Source organism: Gossypium hirsutum, chromosome D10 (assembly GCF_007990345.1).
Source record: "Gossypium hirsutum isolate 1008001.06 chromosome D10, Gossypium_hirsutum_v2.1, whole genome shotgun sequence".
NCBI lineage: Eukaryota > Viridiplantae > Streptophyta > Magnoliopsida > Malvales > Malvaceae > Gossypium > Gossypium hirsutum.
The window spans coordinates 173,087-199,384 of NC_053446.1; the positions used below are offsets into that span (position 1 = coordinate 173,087).

Below are 26,298 nucleotides of genomic sequence, written 5' to 3' on the forward strand. Positions count from 1 at the left end.
GCAATTGGATAAAAGCTAATACAAGTGCGTCGACAGTACTAGTCACTTATAAATCCCATAAAAAAAAGGCTAATTGGGCCGTAATTGGGGTGAGAATCCAAATTTTCGAACTCTTATGTAACTGAAATGCATGTATGCCCCTCTTCCCCACTACCACCCAATAACAAAATAAATACAAAAAGAGAGTGAGATAACCTGCAACTCGATTTCGCCCTAAAATTTCCCCCCAAAATTCTCCCAATCTTTCTTATTTTCTTGGCAATAATTCTCAGCCCCAGTGATGAAAACAGGATTTCACATCAACTGTAACTGTAAGTCTTCGTTTGATTCACTCTGTTTCTTTTCTATTCTTGCTTCTTCTTTTTCCCTTTTTTTAGTCTACTTTTTAATGGCTTTTCCTCAATTTGTTCCTACTCATTTGTCAAAAGAAGCATTTTTGTCTATGCGGATTTGATTTTGATTTGCATGTGGTCTTATATCGACTTTGATCATCAATTGGTTTTACCCCCTTTTGTTTTGTTGTTCTTGCATAAGCATTTGTCCATTAAATGTTCCGTTTCTCGTAACTCAGTGTTGAATTTGGGTTTCTCTATCTTTTTTCAGTTGGTTTTTGCACAAGTTTTAATTTTTATTGTATTTTGCATATTAATTCTGCCTATTGCCTTTTTTAGAATTTGATGTAGCTTGTTATCCAAGTCGATTAAAGTGGAATTGAATTTCGGTTTCTCTATCTATTATCAATTTATTTTAACGCAAGGTTCTCCTTTTGTATAATAATTTTTCCTGTTATCACATTTGATCTTGTCATGTAATAGTTTTCTCTTTTGTATTCAATTCTGGCCTGCTTGTAGTTTTGTATTGAATTTGAAATTCGAGTTTCTCTATCTATCATCAATTGATTTTAGCACAAATTTAGTTTTGCTGTTTTTGGATCTTAATTCTACTTATTATCATTTCCGAATTTGTCACTCCATAGTTTTTTCTCTGTAACCATCTGTTACTCTCTTAGACTAAATCTTGAGTTATTTGTAGTCTTATTTTTAACCATTTATTTTTATTTTTACTGTTAAAAACTGGACCCTGTACATCACCATGAGGCACATGTGACATGTCACAAGTAATTATCTAGTTATTTTGTCAACCATGCCAATTTTAATAGTAACTATGGATGAAATTTTTAACAAAAAAGACCGGTTTACTTTTTGATCTAATGTACAGTGACTAATTTGCTCTTTTTTTTAGTAAAGGGAGCAAAAATGCAATCTGACTCTTAGTATAGTGGCCTCTATGTTACTTTTACCCGCGATTGGGTAATTTTTTTCTATTAGTTTTTGTATGAATAGTAAGTTAGATTAAAATGTTAGCAAAAACATTCCAATCCAGTTTTGAAATTTCCTTGGTAAAGACAAAATTAAGAACAAGAAATTTCTTTGGAAAGCTCAAAGGCAAGAACTGGGAAGCTGCCTCAAGTCTGAGTCATGACCCTTTGACTATTCTCCATAACATTGAAGATAAGCTTATCACTACACGGATAATTTAAGCAAAATAGAGTCGGAGCACCATAGCACGTTAATATATTTGTGTGTGTATGAAATTTTCCTCAAACTTCTCATGAAATTACTTTCAGAAAAACATTAGGAAACATTCAGATTGACCGAACTTTCCTATATAATTTCTCAATAGTTTTTCCTTTGGATGAAATACGAGCTGCATCAAATTTTATATATTGGTTGCTTTCAGAATCAATACTGTCAAAAACAAGTAATTTTGTGTTTTTGATATCTAAGTGATCATCATCTTGTTAATATTTGTTCATTTGTAAGCTATTTTTATCAGATTTTGGGTATCATATTTTATGATTTTTTTCTTCTTATTACAGAAGGAATTCGATTTTAGTTTCAGCCATGTGTTATAGCAAAGCCCCAAAAATGAACAACAATGATGTAATGAGTGATATTTTACTGAGGCTACCATTGAAGGATTTGGTGGGATGCAAATGTGTCTGCAAATGGTGGAATACTCTCATCTCGGACCCCATTTTCAAGTTGAATTATTCGCTGCGAAACCCTCAGTACAATATCTCAGGGTTCTTCCTACAGAAATTCTTGTACCTTGAGCTGCATTCGAAATTGTTGTTCTTTCCTTGTGAAGGACGAGTAGATGCTGCTCCTAAACCATCTCTCTCTTTCATAGAAGATGATAAAGGTGTTTGTATACAACATTCTTGCAACGGGCTTCTCATATGCAGCAGTTTCCGATGTGGAGAAGAAGATCGCAAATACTACATCTGTAAACCTACTACCAAACAGTATTTTCCCCTGCCGAATCTTGAATGCAGAACTGTATTTGGCATTAGCATTGCATATGATCCTAACAGATCACCTCATTACAAGATTGTTTCCATTTGTGATTCGTATTTATCGAAAAATCATCGCCAGATAAAGATATACAGTCCTGTCACAGGCTCATGGAAACCCTCAGGTAAACCATTCACTGTTCCAGACGAAGATATGTTGTTCAACCGAGGAGTCTTCTGGAACGGTTCATTACATTGGATTGGCATGGGAAATTTGGCACTTCGATTCAACCCTGAAACAGAACTTATGCTAACAATGCCAATGCCTCCAACACAACGAAAGCCGGGATATTTTGGAGAATCAGGAGGTCATTTACTTCTAGTCGAAGCCTACGGTCCTCTTACTGCTGGATTCAACATAATGGAGATGAAAGCCGACTATTCTGGTTGGTTTGTCAAGTACCATCTAAATCTTGATCAAGTAGCGAGGCGATGTCAGGCCATAGAAAGGGCTAACCGGTTATCGATCTTACATATTGTTCATAATCATATAGAAGATGTAGATGAGTCATTCATAGTGATTCATGTTCCAGGTGAGTTTGTCTCATTTAAACTTAGAGATTATAGTTTCATGGATCTTCAGACAAATAATCATGTGGATTCAGGGCTAGGATTATGGTATTCCTGGGAGGGAGTTTATCCTTATACAAACACTTTCTTTTATCTTTGAACTTTTTGGCTTTAACTTTTTTTTAATATAATTTACATTTTAATAAATTAGCCATTGCATTTACGTTGTAAAGTTTCAAATCAATCCTACATTCATATCAATCGACAAATATTGTTGTGTTTTTTATATATATGGGAAAATTGTATTTTAGATCCTTAGACTTATAAAATAATACATGGTAAAATCATAATTTAGTTTCAAAAAGGACTTTTAAAGACGACGAAAAATATAATTTAATATAATGATGCAATCACATTTTAATTTTTGTAAAAATGGCTTCTCAACAAAAAGATGTTTTTAATTTGGCATCCATGATTTACAACAAATATTATAATGGTTGGTATTCACTAAATGAATGATTTTTATGTTGATATATTGAAGAAGAGTGATAGAGTTGTATATCATGGATAATTATTAGAAGAAAATCAATTTTTCTTATTCAAATGTAATTTCCCTCTACAAAATCAAAGGTAAAAGAAGAGATTTTGTTAATTCTTTTAGTACAAAAAAGACATTGTTTTACATTTCTTTGGTAATTGCATGGAGTTCATCTACACGTCTGAGGTTGATGAGAAGAAGGTGTTAACTCAGCATCTGGTGAACAACAAGAAGCAATCATATCAGCATCCACATTGAATCCAAATTCATGCAAAAACATCGCATCCTTTTTAAGTTCCACCATTTCCAGTATCTTCTCAAACACTGACACTTCACAAGGGATCCTTAACACACCTTCTTGTTGAAACCCAAACTCTTCTTCAGCTTTTCTAAGTAAAACCCTAAACGCTTGATGACCCAAATACTCCGTCGGGATCACGAACCGTTTCCGTTCTTCACCCACACTCACTGCTAAGAACCCTTTCGGAGGCGATGACGTCGTCAGCGATGAAACGTCTGTGAATGATAGTGTTCTCTTTAGGAACTTCATGCTCCGGCTTCCACTTCCGGTGCTGCTACTAGTGGTGGTGCAACTACTGTTGGTGGTGATGGCATTGTTATTTGCTAATTTTTTCCATTTCTTGAGGAGTTGTTGAAGCCTAACGATCTCTCGGATCTTGTTGGACTTTTTTGAATCCATTAAAACACTATGCCAAAAAGAATATAAAACTGTTCAACGTATTTCCAATGAAAGGTGTGACTTGATATATATACACAAGCAAGCTCCATTAAAGAGAGGAGTTTAGCAATAATTTTTATTTCTAAATTAATGCATGTAGTAATTAGGTCGGTTAATGCTAGTTACGAGGTTATTATTATATTATATAGAAGAAGAAATAATGTAAATTTACATTAATTTTAATTCAGTGTAATTATAAATATAAAAAATAAATTTTAGTTTTGTACTGAATTATACAATATATTAACGTAAATTTATATTAATTTAATAATATTATTAGTGACTCGTAAAAATTGAGTTATCATAAATGAATTTATATAAAAAGCGATTAAGGGGAGCGTTAATATAATGATTTTTTATTAATAAAACATTTAATATTTAATTAAGTTTTTCATTAGAAAAAGAACAGAGGAAAAAGTTGATAATTTAGAGTCAAAGGTGCCCAAGTCAAACCATCTCTTCGTTTATGGTCGGTTCAATATTTTATATGTAACTTTTGAGTCTTTCCACGTAATTTATTTTTATTTTTATTATTTCTCTTGAGAGAAAATAATAGGAGTAAATGGTTAGTTAATGAGTAGCTCTTTTAAATTTATAGTGATAACATTATGTTAAATTTATTTATTATTTAATATCAATAAGAATTTAAACAAAAAAACTAAGCAGTGCAGGTCATTTATTATTACACTGAATAATGCTTTTTTTATATACTCAATAATTATATAAATTATTGATTTGACTAACCTGAATTTATGGTCCATTATTGGTGGAAAAAATATTAGGATATTAGATTGTATTTTGCTTAATAGATAGAAGAGTAAATCTGTTATTTCAGTTAAAACTTAGCATGTCTATTTTTTAATAAAAATAAAACAGATTATTAATAAAATGATTAAATGTTGCAAGTATTATATATCCTGCATCAGATTCACATGCAAAAGGGTGTTAATTTAATACAAGTGGAATCTGGTGTCAACAGTCCCCAGAAAATAAATCCATTTCATTTGTCTTGGTATGTGTAATAATTAGAAACTCAAGAAATTCCATGTGTAAATCCCACTCCATTAATTAACCAAGTTGACAAACACCCTATTTTTAATTATTTATGTACATCAAATGTACTTTTTTTCTAAGTAAAGAAACTTTCTTTTGTTAATCATGATGCTACTTTTTTTAGCTCATCTAGAAAGTACATAATTGAATTACTACTATTAATTTAATCTCTATATTATAAACTTAATTAAATCAGTTCAGATAATAATATATTTTGAAATACAAATGAAATATTTTATTTGTATTTCAACTGCGAATGAAAAATAACATTTTTTATTATTTTTCCTAAACTCTTAACATAAAAAAAAACCCATCAATTTATTAAAATATAAGGGATGGGACATTTCAATGATTAAAATTGTATGGAAAATTTCCAAAATTAGAAGAAAGGGGTATTTTGTTGATGTAGGTGCAAACCAATTATAGACTTTTTTTTTCTTTTTCAATTATTGTGAAATCAAATCATTGCAGCTTATGATTATATTCATAAATTTGAACATTACCTAATCATAAAATATGTAAATTATTATTTTTAGTGGTAAAATTAAAATATTTTTATTTTTATCATAGAGTAAAGGTGAGGACTTTGGAAGATGTTCCATGGAAAATAGCCAATCTCGGCCTTCCAGAACGGGTAAATAAAATAAAATAAATTCACATGGCAGACAATATTTACGACAAATGCAATCACGTAATAATGTACGACATGTGAATTGGGGAGGTCACATGATTATACATCTCAACTTCTATTTCATTTGCTTAAATCATTTCTAGATATTATAAATTATTTTATCATAAATATTATTGTAATCACACCTCGATTTCTTTAACACTCACAACAACAACAAAAATGCACGCTTTTTATCATTATACAAGTAGAAATTTAATTTAATTGTGTGAAAATATTAAAATTTACTTATTTATTTTTTAGTTTAGTAATGTTAACCAAAATAATGTTCTAAGTGTTAATATGCTATGTGAAAATTTAATTATAACTATAGAATTTATGTCAAATTAAAATTTATGTATGATATTACACATTAAATCAAAATTAATGCATAATTTTGAGATATCACAATTTTTGTTCCCAAATTCATTAAATTTTTATCTCAATTATTTTAAATATTTTTAAATAAATAATATTTAAAAACAATTGCGTTTAATATAGTTTTACAAATTTTAGTCGATAACAAAAAATCCAAATCGAAAATTTTTGCTCACCAAACTTTATTCGGATATCCAAATCTTGCTGTATATAGAACTACATAGAGTTGGAAATCAGAACGTATTGGAAATAAATTTTAAATATTGGTATGGAAATGATACAATACATAGAGTTGCATGGCATGGCATTAAAATAGATAGGAAGAGTGATTGAGTGGGACATGTGATGATCTGATAATTTGGTTGATTGATCCGCCAACCCTATGATTGCTGCCTATAATAAATTTTGGGATTCGATACTTTATTTCTATTGTAAAAAACAAAATCAAATTCTATTATTATTTATGTATGTGATACGTAGAATTTACAGATTTAATTTAATTTTTTAAATTTAAAAAGTTTGATCAGGATCTCAAAGTAATAATTTCATTTTTTTTATTTTCTTGACTCAATTAATTTGAATGATTTAGGGTGTTAAAATTTTTAAAAAATAAATATTATTTTCGTTTTATTTTAAGTCTTACTTAAGAAAGTAAGTAAACATATAATGAGATTCTCTCTTAAAATGGCACGCCTAAATAACTTAGATAGATATATAATAAACTCTCCTCTTAAGAAATTCGACTAACCAGGTGAAATAAATAAATGAGTGAACTACGTAAGAATAGATATATAATGAACTCTCCATAAAAAAATTTATCTGAATAAATGAATTCCGCAAGAATAGATATTAATGAACTCTCCAATTAAAGGATTTGTCCAGTGAAATCCAAAAGAATAGAAATGAAATGAAATGTTGTCTTCAATACCTTCTGTCCATTTTTGCTGTTGCTTCTTTTTTTTTTCTGCTTTTGCTTACGTGGCCTTGCTGTTCCCACATAGATAAACTTATATCAATTTCATGATTTGCTTAAAAATACTCTATCTTACTTGGCGTATTGTAATGTTATCCATTAAAGCCTTAAAAGGCCACGCACGATAAGGCACTAAGAGCTTGGTAAACCCACGCAGGAATAGGACATAACTTTGGGGCCTTAAGAGGCTTCATCGAGAACAATATTGGGCCCTCAAAAGTCCTACAACCATTGGGGCATTGGAGCCTTTGCTTCATTGAAAATGACACCAGGGCCTTCTGAAGGTTGTTGATGAAGAGATGATCACTTCTAACGTACAGAGACAGGAGCTTTTACCACTACCAATATCATTTGATAGAATGGGTGTAGCCTCGCAGTAAGTGCATTATTTTATGGGTACATATTGCATCATGTATTATCTCAAATTTGATGCCACAATAATTGAAGTTTAATGTATCATCTTCCTTGGAAAACTAGTTAAAGATAAACCCCTTCAACAGTGCATTTCTTTTAGAGTCAACCATTAACCTCCATTAAAACCCTCACAAACAAACTTTTGTAACCCGACCCTTAAACCAGTTTACTCGTAAACAGCAACACTAACTGACCCTCAAATCCAAATAACGTAAGTCCATATCATATCTACTTCCAAATCCGAATAACATAAAAGTCGAATTGAGTTGCAACCAAGAGAAAATCAGTAGCAAACTGTGCATCAAAACAAGGGAAAAAGTAACATAGCTTTACACCACCTAACCTTTCATCAAAACAGGGAAAAGTATGGGTGAAGGGTCTCTCTCCAATTTCCCATCACAAAAATGAAGCTTTTTCATCTTCTCTTCACACCAAAACAACTCCTCTTTACTTATCCTTCCCATCCGAAGAACCCTTGATATTATTTTAAGGTCAATAAGCCCAAACAACAACGGAACATCCTCGTGCGATATTGGCCACGTATTCTTTTTCCATCCTTTCCGTTTCTTACACAGCTCCTTCAGCTTTGCACCTTTCTGCAGATAGAAATGGCAAAAAAAAAAAAAAACAGTTGTTGAACATCAAGTAATGGTCCCAAGTTAAGGTTGATAAGGACATGCTTTTCCGAATAAGATTGCTTATCTTTTAAGACAAAACATGCGGACAAAAGAACACAAACATGTCCAAATAGTGCCAAGTGTGATATGCAAGTAGCAAACAAGAGTGCAATAGTAATATAGTAGATGAATATTACTGCTACATTGCTCGAATTCAAGTGTGACCAGTATCTGAGACGAGTATGCTCAATTTGTTATTAGTACTTCCGCCTTTTGGAGCCTTTGGAGGGTCATATCCCATATCTATGTCCAAACGATCATTGGTACATACCGAGATATACCCATACTCATATCTGATACATCCATATCAAGTAACATAAAAAGTTGAGATAGAAATGTACCTTCTCTAATAAAGATTGAACTTGTTGAAGAGGGGTAGCCATTGGGTTCTGGTTTCCAAACAAGTTACGAAAACTACCATGTTTTTTATTGTCCATTTTTAAAAAAAGTCGGAATACCAAGATTGTGGACTCAATAATCTGGATGATATCCGGGGCAAGGACCGAATAATCCGATTCTTCTTCCACCTTTTCCTTCCGATCTGAACCTGAAAAACAAATGGAAACAATCCATCTAAGTACTTCCGGATTCCGTAAAACTGAAAAACAGATACTAGGCCACAAAAGATTCTTCATTCAAGGACCGATCATTGAAGATTTACCTTGAATGTTTGGAATTTGAAGAAGCTTAGGTAAAATATTTCGAGCTCGGGCATAGATTTCTGACCTCGGACCATCCTGAAAAGGTTCATTTTCGATAAACCTTTGTAATAAGACCTGAAATTGTTGAAGTTGCTGAGCACTGTGGTTGTAACAGATGGGATTCTCAGGTTGGCACAAAACTATCTGACTGAGTTGCGAGTATTGGCAATGAAGCGCCTCCCATGTTAAGCAAAATTGAGCAACATATGCTGTTTCGAGATCCTGATACGGGTTATTAATAGACTGTTGTAGTTGCTCGGCTTCTTCATCAGGTTCTTCGATCTTCTTCAAGAAAAGGCAACTCAAGGGGGACCGAAGTTTCTTATTTTCAGATTTCGGGGATGGAGTTGAAGGATTTGAGGAGCCTATAAGACAATAGAAAACCCAAAGACTCAAAAAACAGTGGGAATTTTCGAAAAAAAGAAACACCTCTACAACCGTTAACAACGATGAGAAAAAACAGTTTAAGCACCAATAATCCAAATATGTAGTACTTTAGCAACTAAGAAAAAAAACAAAACCTCATAAACTAAGAGGCAGCAACACGAGAACCATCACTGTCAGCCAAACATTTTCATCATTAATTGCATCTAAAACAGATATATGATTATTCGGACAGTACAACATCCCATTTTACTAACATCAATAAACAGCAAATATGCTTGGTCTTAAGGAAACCGATCGATCTAGCCATGAGCAGGTTGAAGAGAGCTCTAACAGGCTTCAAAGGACAGAACTGGCGTATATGGCAACATACAGGGATGACATACAGCTAGGGGTGTCTAATTCGGTTCACTAGTTTGAACAATATTTTTCTCTCTAGTAACTTGACTGAGACTCATACCACAAGCAAATGACCAATGACATATATGAACCCGGAATCACGGCCCTACTTCCTGCTCAATAGTCAATAGTCAATAATCTGATACTCTTATCTTGTTTGCATCCTTCACAAGCTCATTCGGTTCACTAATTTGAACTTTTTATCGGGAACTTACATCACAAACAGATGATTGATAACATTTACGAAACCCAAATCACGGTAAGACCTTATACAAGTCAACCTCCTAAAATTGTTCATCATGCTAGTATGCAACACAATGTAAACAAGTAATGCAGCACTAAAAGCATTAAAAGCTCGTATGATTCGCAAATTCGATGTAAAATTCAACAACGCAAGTAACACTTTACCAGCTTCCTTGAGCTGTTGTGCAATCATCTTATCGTAGAACAACATACGCTCGCAATACTTCTCGTAAACAGCATCGAATCCACCCCACCATTGTCGACCTTCGGCTTCGACATCCCTCCATTCACTGGAGCACGTCTCACCACCAGCCTCCTCTCCGTCATCCTCGGTGTACAACTCTTCTTCTTCCTCCTCAGGAATCAGTACCATAAAACTGTTTTTTCTAAGTTCTTTTAATCTCCTTTTCACTTCATTGGTTATAAAATCATCATCATCATCATCCTCAACTTCAACACCATTGTCAACTTTGGATGATTTCTTCACATCATTGTCACCACCACCATCAGAACCGCCGCCGCCGCCGCCGCCGCCGCAACCACCACCACTATCATTGATATTCTCCAAATCCTTTTCAGGGTCTGGCTTATGAGCTTTCCTAAACTTCTTAACTTTCAAGAAATCCATCTCCTAAAAAATATTTTTTTTCTTTGGATCCAAATTGAGACACAAAATTGTTCTTTAATAGCTAAAAAAATTCAGACCCTTTGAAATATTTCAAGCAAGCATTTGATACACTGAAAATCATGAAGATCTCACCTTAAACACTAAAGATGAACTGAAACAACAGCTTTCAATGTAGTTTATACATAATCAAAAGCTTTAAAACAGTAAAAAAAGCAGTCATTTCCCCTACAAAAAAAAAACAATCACTTCAGCAGAAAGTGAAACAAAAAAGAAAGGCCCTTGAAAGTGCATTTCTTTTAGAATCAACCATTAAACCATTAAAAAAAAAACCCCAATGATCTTTCAAAAATGGGGTTCTTTTTTAACTAAAACCCCAGAAAGAGCATTTACAATAATGATTCACAAGTTTTTTGCTCTTCTATTTTAGCATTTACTAAAAAGAAAGAGAGATTTTTTTTTGTGTAACCGACATTGCAGATATAAAAAAAAAGAGAGAGAGAGAGAAAAATCCCACAAAGTCACACCCAACACAAAAGATCCTTAAAAAAGAAACCAAAAATCAACTAGAGTTAAGGGTTTTCTTTTTGAAAAAGCTCATTTTCCGTTAATGTATTTTTAAAAATAAAAACACTAAAAATACTCCACAAGAAATGCGCAAAGCAGTGGGATTTACTTAATAAAAACAATTTGAATTTGCAAAAAAATTAAAATCCAAATAATATGAATTAATAATCTATGATTATAATAATTGTCAGTTCTTCCGAGGAAAGACAAAAGACTTTACTTAGACCACTGCTGACTGATGAGTCGATAACAGTGATATGTTGGGAACTATGAAAAACTCTATTTAAATAATGGTTAAAGGAAAATACTATAGTAATGAGTGCTTAGAAATATTAATTAAATTTAAACATAAACATTTTTTTATAAGGAATAGAGACATTATTTGAATTTTCAAAATATTAAATATTTAAAACTTGATAAAAATCTGTTACATCCATAACGTTTTATATTTTAAAAATTACATTTTGAAGATGAAAAAGAGTTTTTTTTAAATAGTACTTTTTTTTCAACAACCTAATCTCGATACACCTTTTTTTTCTTATTTTATTTATAAATATATAGAAAAAAATGACTATTAAAAAATAGTGAGATTGTGTAAGAAGTATGAATTTAAAAAAATTAATTTTCCACCTATTAAATAAAAACTTTGAATTTGAATTTTTGAATTCCCAAAATTTTCATACTTTAAAATCTCACATAAAAAGTAATAGAATTGGTGGAAATAAAAATTAGTAATTTAGAAAACGTGAAAAAATAAAGAAGAGAGCACGAAACCCAAAGGAAAACACAGTAAGCATGGACAGAGAATATTGTCAGAAATAAGAAAGAAAAGCACTCATCCTCTCTGCATTAAACCAATGTCCCGCCAAATCTACCCTCTCTTTTATTAGTTTTATTATTATTTCTCCTTTTTTATAATCTATTTTTATTATATATATTTTTCGTCTTTTTCCCTTCCATCCGATCCCTCGCATTTAGATCTCTCGGATTTAGATCTGACCATAGCCCCCGCAGCTTAAATTTACCCTTTTTTAAAAAAAAAACTAAAAGCATAATACTAATTTTTATAATTAAAATTTAAATAAAAATATCTTTTTATTACTAAATTAAAATTCTTGAATCGAAATGCATTTAATCTTTTTTTTCAATAAAAATTTTATATTTTTTTTACTTAAAAATAGATAAATTAACCTTTATAAATTAAATTAAAGAACAAATTGATCATTCCTATTAAAATTTACGTCCATTTGTATCTCATATTTATTACAAAAATAATTTTTTAATTGTAAAAATAAATAAAATTTTTAACAAAAATTAATCTATTCTTTAATCTAACATACATAAATTATTTACCTATTTTAATAAAGAAAACCTTTTACTTAATAACATTTTTCTTCCAATTTAAAAATTAAAAATTTTAAAAAAATAGGCATTTTATAAAAAAAATTAAAATTCAACCCCGAAAATCAATGGCCTAAAATCAATGGCCTGGAAAGCATGCTAAGAATGTATCCGTAATATGAAATTCAAAATTAAAATAGTATATATAACTTGATTTAATTTAATTAGGAAAAAATGATAATGGTTTGATTTTATTAATTATAAAACATTAATTAATAAAATGTAATCAAAATGAACATGACATATATCTGGGCATTAACACCTTATTCGAAACCCAAAATCCTCGATAATATTATATTACGTCGTTCAAGAAAATTTTAAATATGACATGAGAAAATAATTAATTACAAAATAATCACAATACCAACTTGTTAATTCCTACATATGAAAATACACTTTCAAGATATGAATTACAAAGCTTAATTTAACAACGTAAAATAAATAAATAGCTTGAAAAGATGAAAAACATTAATTTAAATTATAAAAAATAAAGTAAAACGTTTAAATTGTAGTTACATTTTGTTTTCTTGCTAGAGAAAATTTAAGAAAAGTGAACAGTTCCACGAGAAAAATCTTCCAATGCAGTTTAAAACAAAATCTTGAATGGATAATTTATCATATCCACCGCTAGTAAAGTTTTTTTTCAAATATAATATAAGAACATGTTGAATTTTCAACTCCGCTTACAAAGTTAAAAAAAACTATACTGACAGTAGATACTAATCCATACATACACAAATATATATATATGATGGGTATCACTCACCTAAGCATCGCAGCTGCGACTCGCTTGAGTGATTCACATGCCTTAAGCAGGTCGGACTCTGAATGGGCGGCTGAAACAAACAGTCTAATCCCGACAGGAAGGGGACATTTATCGAGAGTTGATCTTTTTGAAACCACTACAAAAATGGATTCTTGTTTCAAGGCCTGTAAAATGTAAATGTTTTCAATCAGGTATCCATATCCACTTTTCTATGTTACCTGGACTCGAGAGTGTCAGTCACATTTCGATCTATGTCTGAATTATATGTTGTCTGAAACTTTTTTATTTTTCTTGAAATATCTATAACTGAGACATTTGAATAGGAAAATGGAAATATGACCCTCCATAGATCTTCCAAATGTATGAAAAAAGTTGAACATATTGACGTTGGAAACATACCCATATCCGCACTCACAATCGAGTCAGAGTAGCATAGACTTGTATTACTTGGATTCAGATGTGTTAGATACAAGTATGTTCCCGATACAGGTATATAGAATTTTTCCTATGTGCTTAGGTCTTTGGAAAGTCAAGTCATCTACATATCTAGAAATATGTCGGACACAGGTATTTCAAGAAAATGAAGAGTTAAAGCAACAATGATTTTTAAGTTGTATATATATTTAGAAAATCATATCTGCATACTCATGTATGAATATCAAATATTTCAAGAAAAATAAAGATTTCAGAATAATATAACTCGCCACTACTAGTAAGAAGGAAACATGAGAATGGTGTACTTACACGATCAGCAATGTCTTCAAGGAGCTGGAGGTCACTTTTCACCGAACTAGTTGATTTTTCAAGCACAAGGAAAACAATCGGTGATTCTGGATTGCTTGCTATTGAAAGCCCCCGGATATCGGAGAGTCCTGTGTTTTCACAACAAGTTCAGAACCGGAAGTGATTAGATCAATTACATAATAACCACCGAACAAAGGATCGCACTACAGAATACAACAACTTGATTTGTGATCCGATGTTAGCATATTGCAGAGATTAATCAGAAAAAATATCAATTCCTATCACAAGTTCAGAACCGGAAATGGTTTGGTCAATTATACAATAATCATAAAAAAATTGTCTGCATTTTTATCTACTACGAAACAAAGGCTTACACTAAAAGATACACCGATGTGCTTTGTGACAAGATGTTAGCATGTTACAGAGGTTAATGACATATCAACTTCTATTTAGAACCAGAAAAGGTTTTGTCAATCATAAACATTGTCTGTACTTTTATCTACTATGGACTACCGACCAATGTAACAGACAAGTTGAAACCAACAAAGGAAATCCTTAAAACCATACAAGAAAGAAAATGTTAAGCTCAAAACCAACCTTTCCATAAAATGGCAATGTTTTCCTTCAGCTTTGATGTCAGATCAGGATTTTGCTCTAGGATGTCAATAGCAGTAATTGCAGCACTAGCCAAATATGGGGGTAAAGATGCAGAGAAGACGTAGCCAGAACTGCTCAACCGCTGCCACCAATCATGGAATTACCGTTAGCATTTTACAAATGTATTAGGAGTCTATCCAGGATGGTTGGTACCATACAAACATATACAAATAAATATATATACATGAAGAACATTTGAAAAATACTGATATAAAAGATGGTATGCCTAAACACACCAATATACAAGTACCAATACCAGAGCAAAAAGGTAATCCACTGGTATAGTCTTGACTATTTTGAGTCTATCTATTAAAAATAATGTTTATGACGAGTAAAACTAGGTAGAGCTTCCAAGATTCAACAATACTAAAAGGTCATAGACTACATACTTGATGATCAATGACTCGAGCACTTCCAGTGCAGAATCCTCCTTCTGTTGCCAATGCATGTCCCATGGCAGCAGTAACAATGTCTATCTTCTCTATCTGCAGTACGTTCAACTGTTAGTGACCAACAAAACCAAAGCAACTATAAAATAGTAACTTAAAAAAATTATAAACACACCGGAACCCCGCAGTATTCAGTCAGACCCCTTCCGGTACGGCCAAGAACACCAAATGAGTTGGTCTCGTCCAATAAGACACGGAAGCGATACTTCTCTTTCAACTTGATGATCTTGTCCAAAGGAGCTATTTGACCCGAATTCTACATATTTAACCAATAAAATGTTAGCTATGGTGAGACTACAATTAGAAAAATCAGTAAGAACCAACCCATACAGGGTATCATCAACTTTGATCCATTGGAACTCACAGTTTTTTACTCAAAAGGACTCTCCTACATTTTTTCCAAGTCTCCTCATATGTACCACTATTTTACAAACACGCAGCAGGGTAAAACAAATAGTAAACAATTAGCAAAATTTCCGTTAAGAATGATTCCCTAAGAAGCCAAAGAATGATATTTGCTTTTTGGCAAGTCAGTAATTCTAAGCAATTTCATTAAGAAAAAATATACACTCTCCACATCACTACTGATTTATTATAGCACTCACTCATCCTATTCTGTTCTGATTTTGTTGTATTAACAAAAGATGAGCATGGTTTAGATGAGAATGTCATAATAGATCGTAATTATGCAAGGAAGAATAGTACGAAATGAATGTACAAAGTCCACCGCATTGACATGCAATGCCACAAGCATGTCGATTTTACAAACTTGCACCAAACAAGTTCTTGTCAGACAAATTTATAAATAGTCTATTGCTCCGCATTTCAACAACTTTCTTAGTCAACCTAACAAGAAACCTAGTAATGCTTATGGCTTAACTGCCACTCACCACCTTCATACATAGCTTTTTGAAGGCGGCTGTAAAGGCTCTACTTGACAAATCATGGAGAATTTGCTCCATTTTTGCAATGTCAAAGACAGTGAACAAGAAACTTATGACTCATGAGCAGTAATTCAAGGCAACAACTGTATTTATTAGCCAAATCCTACAAACACAGGTATTTATGTACAACATGGGCACACTAAGGATACAATCGTTGAAGCTTGTGAGAACTTGACATAACATACCTGATACACAGATTCAACCACAATGTAGCGCCGTAATTTCTTAGCCCGCTTGTTCTGTGCTGTAATTTTCTCAAGAGTTTTTTCTAGAGATTCCATATCATTGTGCTTGAAATAAACAATGGTGCTTCTAGAAAGGTAGAGGCCATTTTGTATTCCCCAATGGACTCCCTCATCCCTGGATAACCAAAAACAAAAAGAAAATGTAACTAATAAATAAGATACAAATCTACGCCTTAAATTTTCTAAAATTGTAATATTAAAAGAAGAGGTACACATTTATGCTAAGGAAGGTGCAACAAAACAAGACAACTAAAAAAGCAATTTGGGCCCCTAAATACCCTTTAAAATTCAGCTGCTCTATTCTGACAAAATGCACACAAAGGACAATAAACCCAATCTTCATATGGTTTCCTCCAAGCATACAAGAATGCATTCTCTACGGTAAATAATTTTATGAATTTGCTTAACAATTCTAAACCATACATCACATTAATTAGTTTAGTTTTTAATGAAGGTCGGGCCTCATGTATCAGGAGACCCATTGCAGAATATATTACAATCTGGCCTGTGAAAAACATCTACTAGTAAGATGATCTAACTATTAATTTGGTAAAAGAAAAAGCCCCACAGAATACAAAAAGCAGGGGGGATCTAATTTCCATTCTTGGGAATTCGAAGTGCATCATGCAATCAATTAACATGCAAACATTGAGAGAGAGCATAAAAAAGTAAGGAGAACAAAAAACTGAAAGAGTAAAAACCAAAAATTTAACAAGTTATCCATACCACAGCTTACAATGTCAAATCCAGGAAAATAGCCATATATGTATCCATTTAAGGCAATGACATTTTTCACTTACACAACAATTATGTCACCCTTTTTACAAAAACATGGGATTGCACTGAACAAGGTGGAAAGCCCATAAGAATAGAGGATAGAATCATGTGTTCCCAAAAACTTTGCTATTCTGGCCTCACAATCAAGGTGGACATCTGAATAAGAAAAGGTTGTCACAATCTGAATCTTGTTCTTATAGAAGATCTAGAAAGAGAGTCCAAAAACCACCATACAAAACTGTATAGGTATTGATGCTTACCAATGGTGCCATAGAATCCACGAGGACCACAAGAACCAACACCATATTTCTCCAACGCAGAAGTACATGATTCCTGGTAAACACATTTTATTTCATGGCAAAAAGAAACAAAATCTTGAGAACTAGTCATTATAACTTTCCCAAATTTTTTAAAACATATGCTTCTCCTTTGCGAACTATCTTTTAATATTACTTAACAGCCTACATAAACACCTTTTTGATAAGGTAAATGGAAGAAAAGTGTATGTTTCAAGGAAAACTTAGAAAGGATTATAATCATGCTATCTTGGTATATGGTTTGTTTATTTATTTATTTATTCTCTCTTCCTGTCGACCAAATGGTAGAATAAATTAATAATAGCAATGAAATTCTTACAAGTAACTTATCATGCCCTACAAATCCAAGATAATTTGCAGAAGCAAAGTTCACAACTTCTTTCCCATCGATTATAGTATGGAGCCCAGCAGCACTGCATAGAGATGAACTAATAAGCTATGCCACTTCAGAAAAGAATCTGCCTTAAATATTTAAACTATATCAAATCATGAGTATTTATTAAAATTCTATAAAATCTATTGTAAAAGCATACATCGGTAAATATAACCTAAAGAATAACTAATAATTATGATTCCAAATGAAAAGGAAATTGGAGAAGAGAGTATAAAAGGCTGAAAAAAGGAAATGTCACACATTTGTTTGGAAGAAAAAATAAAATAAATATATTTGGTTGAAATGTGTATCTCCCAAATCTTCAAAGCAGAGCTAAGCATATTAAGTCGAACCATATATTTTTTTTCAAGAGTCCAATAAAATTCATGTAAAACTGACAGTTATACTCACCTTTCCAACACTGGGGGTTCACTCAGCATCTCTTGCGTGATAGGAGGAATAAGGGATTCTGGGACCCATTCATCACAGAGCTCATCTATTTCCTACAAACAATGGGAAGACCATTCAGAATGTTAGGCTGATTCAACATCATCAACATAAAATGAATAATAAGTAAAAAGTAAAACACTACAAGGATGAAGAAAGCATATCAATAGTAGAACAGCACAAAGTTAACATCTGACACAAACGCACCATATCTAACTTAACATAAAATTAAAAAACATATCAATTGTTAAACTTAGAACACAAAAAGGACTTGATCCAACATAAGTCATCAAACACTTAAGAAGAAAGTTTTAAGCTCAAAGTGTATATGGCAACCCTTGTGACAATCCCTTGATGATGTGTGTATTCAAACTTGAAACTATTTATTTAAAAAAATATAATTCGTGGAAGACTGAAAAGACAATTTGAACAAGTAAAAAGAATTAAACATTGCAATGTATATATATACATGTTAAAGTAGGGGTTTTATCAAGCCAACCACAACTCGAAATTCAAGGATGGGAGTTTGGTTTAAAATTGATTTATTTTTACTTCTAAAGCCCAAGCTTGTTTCAAGATAAAAATCAAACTGCTCAAACTCAGTTAAGTAGGCTTGATTAAGCTTGTTTATCTAGTAAAAAAAATAAGTGTGATTCCCATGATCGGCTTCAACCTCAATTATATATGCTGAAGCTTGACATAAAATAGAGATTTGTCAGTCCCAATTAAAATAGAAAATTTTTATTAGGCTCATCAGTTATTTGAGTCAAGCATTAGGATACTCGAATTCAATTAGCTCGATAACTCAAGCTTGAGCTTTACGCAACAATGTCCAAGTCAAATTTGAGTAGTTTATAAACCATACCAAGCAGCTTGCAAGGACAAGTGTCTCATTTAGATCCCTATGTTAAAGTAGTAAAGAATAGTTTGTTACTGTTGAACCTTCCTTAATCAAATGTGGTTGAGAAAGGATTTTGGTTAGAAAAGGTGCCTAACAGTTCTCACAGGCATATTGGCCCAAATCCTAGGTACAAAATACTTAATAGAAATATAGCAGTCATAAATTCCGAGAATTATGACCAGAGCCTACATAAACTTGAAGCAATATCTATCCAAGGAAACATTAATTAGAAGTAGAATTGCAACAAAACCTTCTTTGTCAATGGCCGCTTAGGAGGCTTGTAACTTTTCTGGGAAAGCAGAAAAAGAATGACCACCAAAAGAAGAACTTCCACAAATAAATGCCCTGTAATATAAAAAAACAAATAAATAAAAGATAATGTATACATGCCAAGTATGAATGAGAGAAAAGATCTATGTTGCTCCGACTTTTTCTTTTTTTGAAGCATCCCTGTCCGACATGTATCTAGACATGGGTATTGGGAAATGATTCTCAAGGATCCTCCAAATGCATAGAACTCTAGGAACAATTAACATTCTGGTGTCAGACACTCATCTGTTCTAATACTCACACTGGAATCCGACATAGAAAAATATAGCATGATGTAAACGGGAGTTAAAGAGTGTACCGCCTATGTGAACTCCAAACACCACAGCTCGTGCAGAAGGGGCATCCAAAGCAAAAGTGATCCAATTTAAAGTGGCATTAACTAAGTTTAATGCAGCTAATTCCATTGTTGTTGATAAGTCCACTACACAAATAGAAAGGATTAGATGATGAACTTTATTTTCTTCTAAAGCAAAGAGAAATACAACATTCATTCATTTATTTGAAACGAATAAATGACTAAAATACAACAATTACTTCCAACATAATTTGAAGAAGTACCTAAGCTAATCATAATGAACGAAAAAAAAGACCAAATAGTTTACTAATATAAATCAACAACAATCACACAGAAACAGAAAATGATGCAAAATATTGAAGGATTAATCAACAATACAGCAAACTTATATATTAAATGTTGAGATACAGAAGAAAAGACAGAAGAAAAGACAGAAGAATTTTAAAGTTTCAAAGGATTGATCTGCTAATCAGCTTAAAAGTCGAAAAATAAAAATAAAAGAACCTTAGGAGATCACTAAGATTTGATTAAGCAGTTCAATATTAGAGAATTAGGCATAATTTTGATGTGGAAATTCAACTCAAAATCATTTAAAAAAAAAAGAATCCGAAAGAAGTGAGAAGCTAAGTACCTGATGCGAGCTCCGGCAATCCTCTTGATTCAGTTTATAATATTTTATTTCTAATTTATTGGTATTTATATTGGTTTGAGAATTTGGCTGGTTTGAAACGACGACGAAGAAGAAGCCGACGACTACGACCACGAGGAGGAGATTTAGAATTTTATGAGGCACGTGACAATACCAACGATATTGCAAGAAAGAAAGGTAGGATACGGCAATGCCAATCCACGGTCCCATGACTTTTCTCTTTATAATTGAAACCGGACCGGCCAGTTGGACCTAAATATATAAAATTTAATAAAATTTATGTAGCTCAAGAAGTCGGAATCCTAACTTTGGCGTAAGGTCAATGTCAGATCAATTTGTTTACTTTGTATCATTTACATCTCGAAAACCTAATGCAGGCCAAAATCCAGTCACGCTTGTTGCCGGTCCGTTGCTGGTGCCTTTGTCGACTATTTTACAACTTCCGAGTTGGATGGCTACTAGAATTTTGGAAGCTTTCGGTGAGATTAGAGCACCTTTGGAAATAAATAACAACACTCCAGGTAAACTTCTACTTAACAATGATCCAAGCAAAAATAAATAGAACAGTGTAATGCATGAAATAAAAGGCCTAGAAGTGGAAAATTAGAAGAGGGAAGGCCTACAGGCTACAAGTTTATTTTACTCTTGTTTTTTTTTTCATTTTAATGATTTCCGTTATTCAAAAAATTTTATTTTTATGTATTTATGATTTTTATTTTTATCTATTTTATGTATTTATGTGTATACATTTTTTATGTGTTTGTATATATTTTAAAATTATATTTTAATTTATTTAAAAAGAATTTTGAATTTTTTATCATTTTTATATAAAATTACGGTCAATTTTATAGAAAGTATAAAAGTTTATTACACCGTTTAAAATTTATAATGTCACCCCGTTAGGCGTTAAGCCAATTAACAGCCAGTGCTCAAATAAAACAATTTTGAAGCATTAATAACCAAATTATAACATTTTAAAATTTAATAACCAAAATAAAAATTTAAGTATGAATTAGTGATTATTGATTAGTTTACCCTAAAAATATTTACCAAATTGTTTTAAATATTTAATTCATTATAACATTTGGGCTTTTTATCTTTTTTAAGTTTAGGAAGTGTGTTGGGCTATACCCAACAAAATTAAATGGATGAGCCGTTAATATTATTGGTAAAAATTTATTTCTTATAAATTTTATAAAAAAGTATTAGACTCCGTTTGTTTCACTGAAAATGGCTTTCGGAAAATGATTTCTGGCAAATGACTTACTTTTCTAAAAAAACTAATATTTCTGGTGTTTGGATGAATTTGTGTAAAATATTTTCTTTTGTTTGGCAAATTCTTTAAAAATATTTCATAAAAGTCGTTTTCAATTAAACAAACATACATTTGATTTTTTTTTTATTTTTCATTGTTTAATTGAGTTTATTTTATATCTATAATTTTATATTTTACATTCTTTTTACATATGTTAAAAATATTTTGTTAAATTTAGGTTCATTGTAACGATTATTTTTTAGTTACATGACTACCAACTGAGTTTTTTTTTAATTTAAAAATATGACATTAACAAAATTGACAAAAAAAATCAACAATGTCAGCAGTTAGACTTGATTTTCAAATTTAGAAAGTAGAGGGACTAAATTCTTGAAAATAAAATTACAGAAACTAAATTGTAAATTTGTGAAGAGTATGTAGACTTATGACATATTTTAACATTTATACTACAAAACATTTATTATTAATATATTTATAATTGTAATAAATATTTAGTATTAAAATATTAATATTGATATTTTCAATACTATGTGAATAATATTATTTAAAATTATTATTTTTAAATTTTACTATTAAAATAAAATTTAAATATTAAATAATTTATTAAAAATAATAAATTATATTTATTATATTAATAATTTATCATATGACTAAATATAAATAATTAAATACGTAGGTTTAATAATATTAAAAATATAATATTTTTATATTAATATTTTAAATATTTTTAAAAATAAAATTTATTATCAATATAATAATATTAAAGTTGATTTAAGTTAATTTTTATATAAAAGTAAAATTATCTATTGATGAGCTCTTAGTCATTTTACAATGAAAAAGGCTTATTTTCTGTTGACCTGTAAGTCATTTTCCGTTGATCAAGTTATTTTCTGTGAAACAAACACAAGAAAATGCAGAAAATATTTTCCGTAAAACCTTTTACATGTAAACAAACGGACCCAATGTGAACAGCGAAACGATCTAATCCTTGATTCAATTAGTTTAACTGCGAATTGGTGGTACAATCGATTCAATCATTAGTTCAATTTTTTAAACATTATTTATATTAATAGGTAAATTATACTAAAAGTTATTAAACTATTAGTAAATTTATGTTTTGGCCATTCAACTTTAAAAAATTATAAAATAAACATTGAATTATTCGAAAATTTTGGGTAATTTACTTAAAAAAGCCGTTTTTTTTTCAAAATTTACCAAAATGGGCCGATTTTTTGATTATTTACCAGAATGGTCCATTTTCCAGAAAATCGCGTCCCCGTCAGCGCGATGTCAGGGTATGTGTCAGGACATCGAGTCCTCGTCAGCAGGTCGCTCTGACGTGGACGCGATGTCCTGACACGTAGCGCGTTCTCGGGGACGCGATTTTGACGTTGATTTTACGTTTGGTTTTTTTGGCTTTTAGGGTTTAGGGTTCAAGCTTTTTAGGGTTTAGGGGTCCCGAAATAAATTATTTTGAGTTGACGTTTCTGGTCAAATAGTATAAAATCGCGCCCTCGAGGATGCTAATTGAGAAGAAATTGTGAAATCGTGCCCTCGTGGATGCGATTTCGCTACAGTTGGTCATGTAAGAAATAATTTTTTTTGATGTTTCTGAGCAAATAGTATAAAATCGCGCCCTCGTGGATGCTAATTGAGAAGAAATTGTGAAATCGTGCCCTCGTGGACGCGATTTCGCTATAGTTGGTCATGTAAGAAATAATTTTTTTTGACGTTTCTGAGCAAATAGTATAAAATCGCGCCCTCGTGGACGCGATTTTGCTACAGTAGCAAGTTTGGGCTGAGGCTATAAATTATGAAAAGGATACATGTACGGGTTAGGGTACATATAAGGGCTAGGAAACACACCTGGCATCATAGGGAAAGGCGATTGCGTCGGTATCATCTGTTGAATTGCTGCGTCGGTGCTTTCATTGGGGCCGGTGATTGCATGTCCGCTGATGATGCGTGGGGTGATTGTCTGGGCCTCGTTGAAGGGCTGCCTTCGAAGTCTTCTCGTCTTGGATTTAGAGGCTCGCGCCTTCCCCTTCCGAGACGTAATTGTCGTTGCCTCTCCTCTAGCGTAAGTAAATACGGCTTCCCATGGATCCTAAACCATGGCATGTATTCTGGAACGCACGCTAACTCCGGAACGATGATTTCTTCCCGAGTAGGTAGATATTCATGCCGATTTTCCCACATTTTCGTGTACTCTAACCAGTATCTAGGCCAATCCGTACCTAATAACCGAAGGTCGATTTTGTGGTGATCGTCAAACACCTCAGGGTCCGCAGGAATCGGTTGTCTACATCCAAACTGTCGTAGGACTCTGTCTGTCTGGTGGGGCTCCACGGTTGCATAGTTGATCAACACCTTTCGCGTGTCAAGCGTTCGGATTTTGTAAAAACTCTTCCGGGATTACTGCCCGAATTGCCGGATCCTTGTATGGTGTCCATTGAAACTACATGAACATGATAGAAATATCAGTTATATACATAATACTAAATACTAAATACTATATACCGGTCCCACTAGCGAATGTATGGAAATATCTATTTGCAATAATACTTACTTCTGCTTCCGACCGTTGCTCCAATAGAAGCCGTATATCTTCAAGTTCAGACGGTAATCCACGATAACTTGCCGGATGGTTCCACCTAATTAAATAAATTTTTAGCATACTTTTATTCTTACAAAATCTACATAACAATTCCAAAATGTAATATAAAATTTACCTCGTTACGAGTGGGAATGTATGTGGGTGGTTCACTCGAGGACATAGAAATAGAAAGCGAAACCGTGCCCATGATTGCAGTAGTGACAGGCAACCTCCAATGTTTGCTCTTCTCGGTCGCGTCGCCCCGCACATCTCCCGATATAATGTTGCCAAGACGGCAGACCCCCAACTAAATTCACCGGCTCCTCTAAAATCAACGAGTTTTAGCAGCCACCTTAGATGTACACGGCTCCGTGACGTGTCGGGCATCAGATAACCTCCAATTATTTGAAGAATGTATGATCGAGCATATCAGATTCTTTCAATTTCGGTTGAATTTGCATTCGGATTGGGGAATGTGGCACGTAACCAGCCCATCTCCACCTTACCTCCATCCATTTTATCCGGAACAGCGCCCAAAAGCTCGTAGCACACCGCCTCCCAATTGCTAGATTGGGCAGACCCGGTGACTGGGTGCCCGTCCACCGGCAATCCCAATTGCAAATGGACATCTTCTAGAGTGATAATGCACTCACCACATGGAAGATGAAATGTGTGCGTCTCGGGTCACCACCTCTCGATCAACGCAATGATCAGTTTCGGCTCCAACTTGCATCCTCGGCCTACCGTCGCCACGTGCCAAAAACCCGCTTGTCGCAGGTAGTTCTCTACTAACGGTGATGGAGGACCATGCATATTCCGGATAGTGCATTCCAATACCTGATCTTCAGACTTTTATAACAAATAATAAATTAATAATTTTCTAAAAATACATAAATAAAAACATCTTAAATAATATTTAAAATTTAAATTTAATACTTACCATTTTCATTTGCTCCACCGATATGTGATTCCTATCAAGACGAATCAATGATCCGGCCATTGATGAAAATATAAAAAAAATTAAAATTATTTTAAAAAAATATAAAAAATTTGAAATTATTTAAAAAAATGAAATTGAGGGGAAATTGAAATTTAATATGGATTTGAGAGATTTTTGGAATGAAATTGAGAGGATTTTGGAAGGAAATTGAGAGTTTAAGAGGATTTTGGAAGGAAATTGAGAGGATTTTGGAAGGAAATTGAGATAGGATTTGTTTGTGAAAAAAAAGGGGTGGGGGTTTTATAGTTATTTTTTTTGACCGTTGGGGGGGCAACGGTCAAAAATTTGACCGTTGGGGTACTGTTCACGCGCGGGTGACATTGCGTCCACGTCAGTGCGACTTGCTGACGTGGACGCGATATCCTGACACGTATCCTGACATCGCGCTGACGTGGACACGATTTCCCAGAAAATGAACCATTCTGGTAAATAATAAAAAAATCGGCCCATTTCGGTAAATTTTGAAAAAAACAGCTTTCTTAGGTAAATGGGCCGAAATTTTTTTAAGTCACTTGATTATTGAAATTGTTATTGTATGGCCTTCTTTGTACAGTTCAATTTTTTTTCATGAAATAGATTTGAACTTCACAAATCTACAAACCAAAATCCAAACAACTTTCTTCTCCGACACAAATCATCAAATTAACTTGAATCTAAGGTATGTTCTTCTACTCAATGATGTATCAATTGTCAAACCGTTACTTGAAACTCGTTAGTTAAACTTTAAAAAAAGAACTTAGCATCTAAATGACTTAAATGGAAACTTTCAAATAGTTCAGTTATCAATTCGTAACTTATTAAAGTTGAGTGACCAAAACTAAACTTAATAACAATATAGTAAATTTAGATGTAGTTTACCCATGACTATTATTAAGTTTATGTTTTAGTCACTCAACTTTAATAAGTT

The 26,298-nt window shown here is 32.4% G+C and overlaps 4 protein-coding genes across 5 annotated transcripts; 1 reads left to right on the forward strand and 3 right to left on the reverse strand.

Moving 5' to 3' along the window:
• The first annotated feature begins 96 nt into the window (after positions 1 to 96).
• On the forward strand, positions 97 to 3,073 carry LOC107930302 (F-box protein At5g07610). The gene is made up of 2 exons (XM_016861923.2): positions 97 to 311; positions 1,880 to 3,073. Exon 2 carries the CDS (start codon positions 1,905 to 1,907, stop codon positions 3,024 to 3,026), a length of 1,122 nt encoding a protein of 373 aa, XP_016717412.2. The 5' UTR covers positions 97 to 311; positions 1,880 to 1,904; the 3' UTR covers positions 3,027 to 3,073.
• Positions 3,074 to 3,440: 367 nt separating this feature from the next.
• On the reverse strand, positions 3,441 to 4,206 carry LOC107930348 (auxin-responsive protein SAUR72). The gene has a single exon (XM_016861976.2). The coding sequence runs from the start codon at positions 4,102 to 4,104 to the stop codon at positions 3,574 to 3,576; it is 531 nt and encodes a 176-aa protein (XP_016717465.2). The 5' UTR covers positions 4,105 to 4,206; the 3' UTR covers positions 3,441 to 3,573.
• A 3,623-nt stretch (positions 4,207 to 7,829) lies between these two features.
• LOC107930405 (uncharacterized) lies at positions 7,830 to 12,086 on the reverse strand. 2 transcript variants are annotated; one of them, XM_041102616.1, is made up of 5 exons: positions 10,793 to 11,460; positions 10,198 to 10,681; positions 8,967 to 9,371; positions 8,647 to 8,852; positions 7,830 to 8,224 (listed from the first exon to the last, which is right to left on the reverse strand). In XM_041102616.1, exons 2-5 carry the CDS (start codon positions 10,658 to 10,660, stop codon positions 7,967 to 7,969), a joined length of 1,332 nt encoding a protein of 443 aa, XP_040958550.1. In that variant the 5' UTR covers positions 10,661 to 10,681; positions 10,793 to 11,460; the 3' UTR covers positions 7,830 to 7,966. The 2 variants fall into 2 exon arrangements, with proteins under 2 accessions (XP_040958550.1, XP_016717552.2); XM_016862063.2 differs by having other exon boundaries at positions 10,198 to 12,086.
• A 998-nt stretch (positions 12,087 to 13,084) lies between these two features.
• Positions 13,085 to 20,841, reverse strand: LOC107930291 (long chain base biosynthesis protein 1). Its single transcript, XM_041102617.1, has 13 exons — positions 20,502 to 20,841; positions 19,874 to 19,996; positions 19,496 to 19,590; positions 18,309 to 18,400; positions 17,844 to 17,937; positions 17,468 to 17,540; positions 17,231 to 17,363; positions 16,371 to 16,545; positions 15,357 to 15,497; positions 15,182 to 15,277; positions 14,733 to 14,874; positions 14,136 to 14,263; positions 13,085 to 13,555 (listed from the first exon to the last, which is right to left on the reverse strand). The coding sequence occupies exons 2-13, from the start codon at positions 19,977 to 19,979 to the stop codon at positions 13,388 to 13,390; spliced, it is 1,443 nt and encodes a 480-aa protein (XP_040958551.1). The 5' UTR covers positions 19,980 to 19,996; positions 20,502 to 20,841; the 3' UTR covers positions 13,085 to 13,387.
• Between the last annotated feature and the right edge of the window lie 5,457 nt (positions 20,842 to 26,298).

Coding starts and splice junctions, on each gene's coding strand:
- LOC107930291 (XM_041102617.1), bottom strand. CDS start 19,979: ATGGAATTAGCTGCATTAAACTTAGTTAATGCCACTTTAAATTGGATC. Junction 18,401..19,495: donor AGCGGCCATTGACAAAGAAG/GTTTTGTTGCAA, acceptor CATTGTTTGTAG/GAAATAGATGAGCTCTGTGA. Junction 17,938..18,308: donor GAACCCCCAGTGTTGGAAAG/GTGAGTATAACT, acceptor ATCTCTATGCAG/TGCTGCTGGGCTCCATACTA.
- LOC107930405 (XM_016862063.2), bottom strand. CDS start 10,660: ATGGATTTCTTGAAAGTTAAGAAGTTTAGGAAAGCTCATAAGCCAGAC. Junction 9,372..10,197: donor ACAACAGCTCAAGGAAGCTG/GTAAAGTGTTAC, acceptor ATTGTCTTATAG/GCTCCTCAAATCCTTCAACT. Junction 8,225..8,646: donor TTCAATCTTTATTAGAGAAG/GTACATTTCTAT, acceptor TTCTATCTGCAG/AAAGGTGCAAAGCTGAAGGA.
- LOC107930348 (XM_016861976.2), bottom strand. CDS start 4,104: ATGGATTCAAAAAAGTCCAACAAGATCCGAGAGATCGTTAGGCTTCAA.
- LOC107930302 (XM_016861923.2), top strand. CDS start 1,905: ATGTGTTATAGCAAAGCCCCAAAAATGAACAACAATGATGTAATGAGT.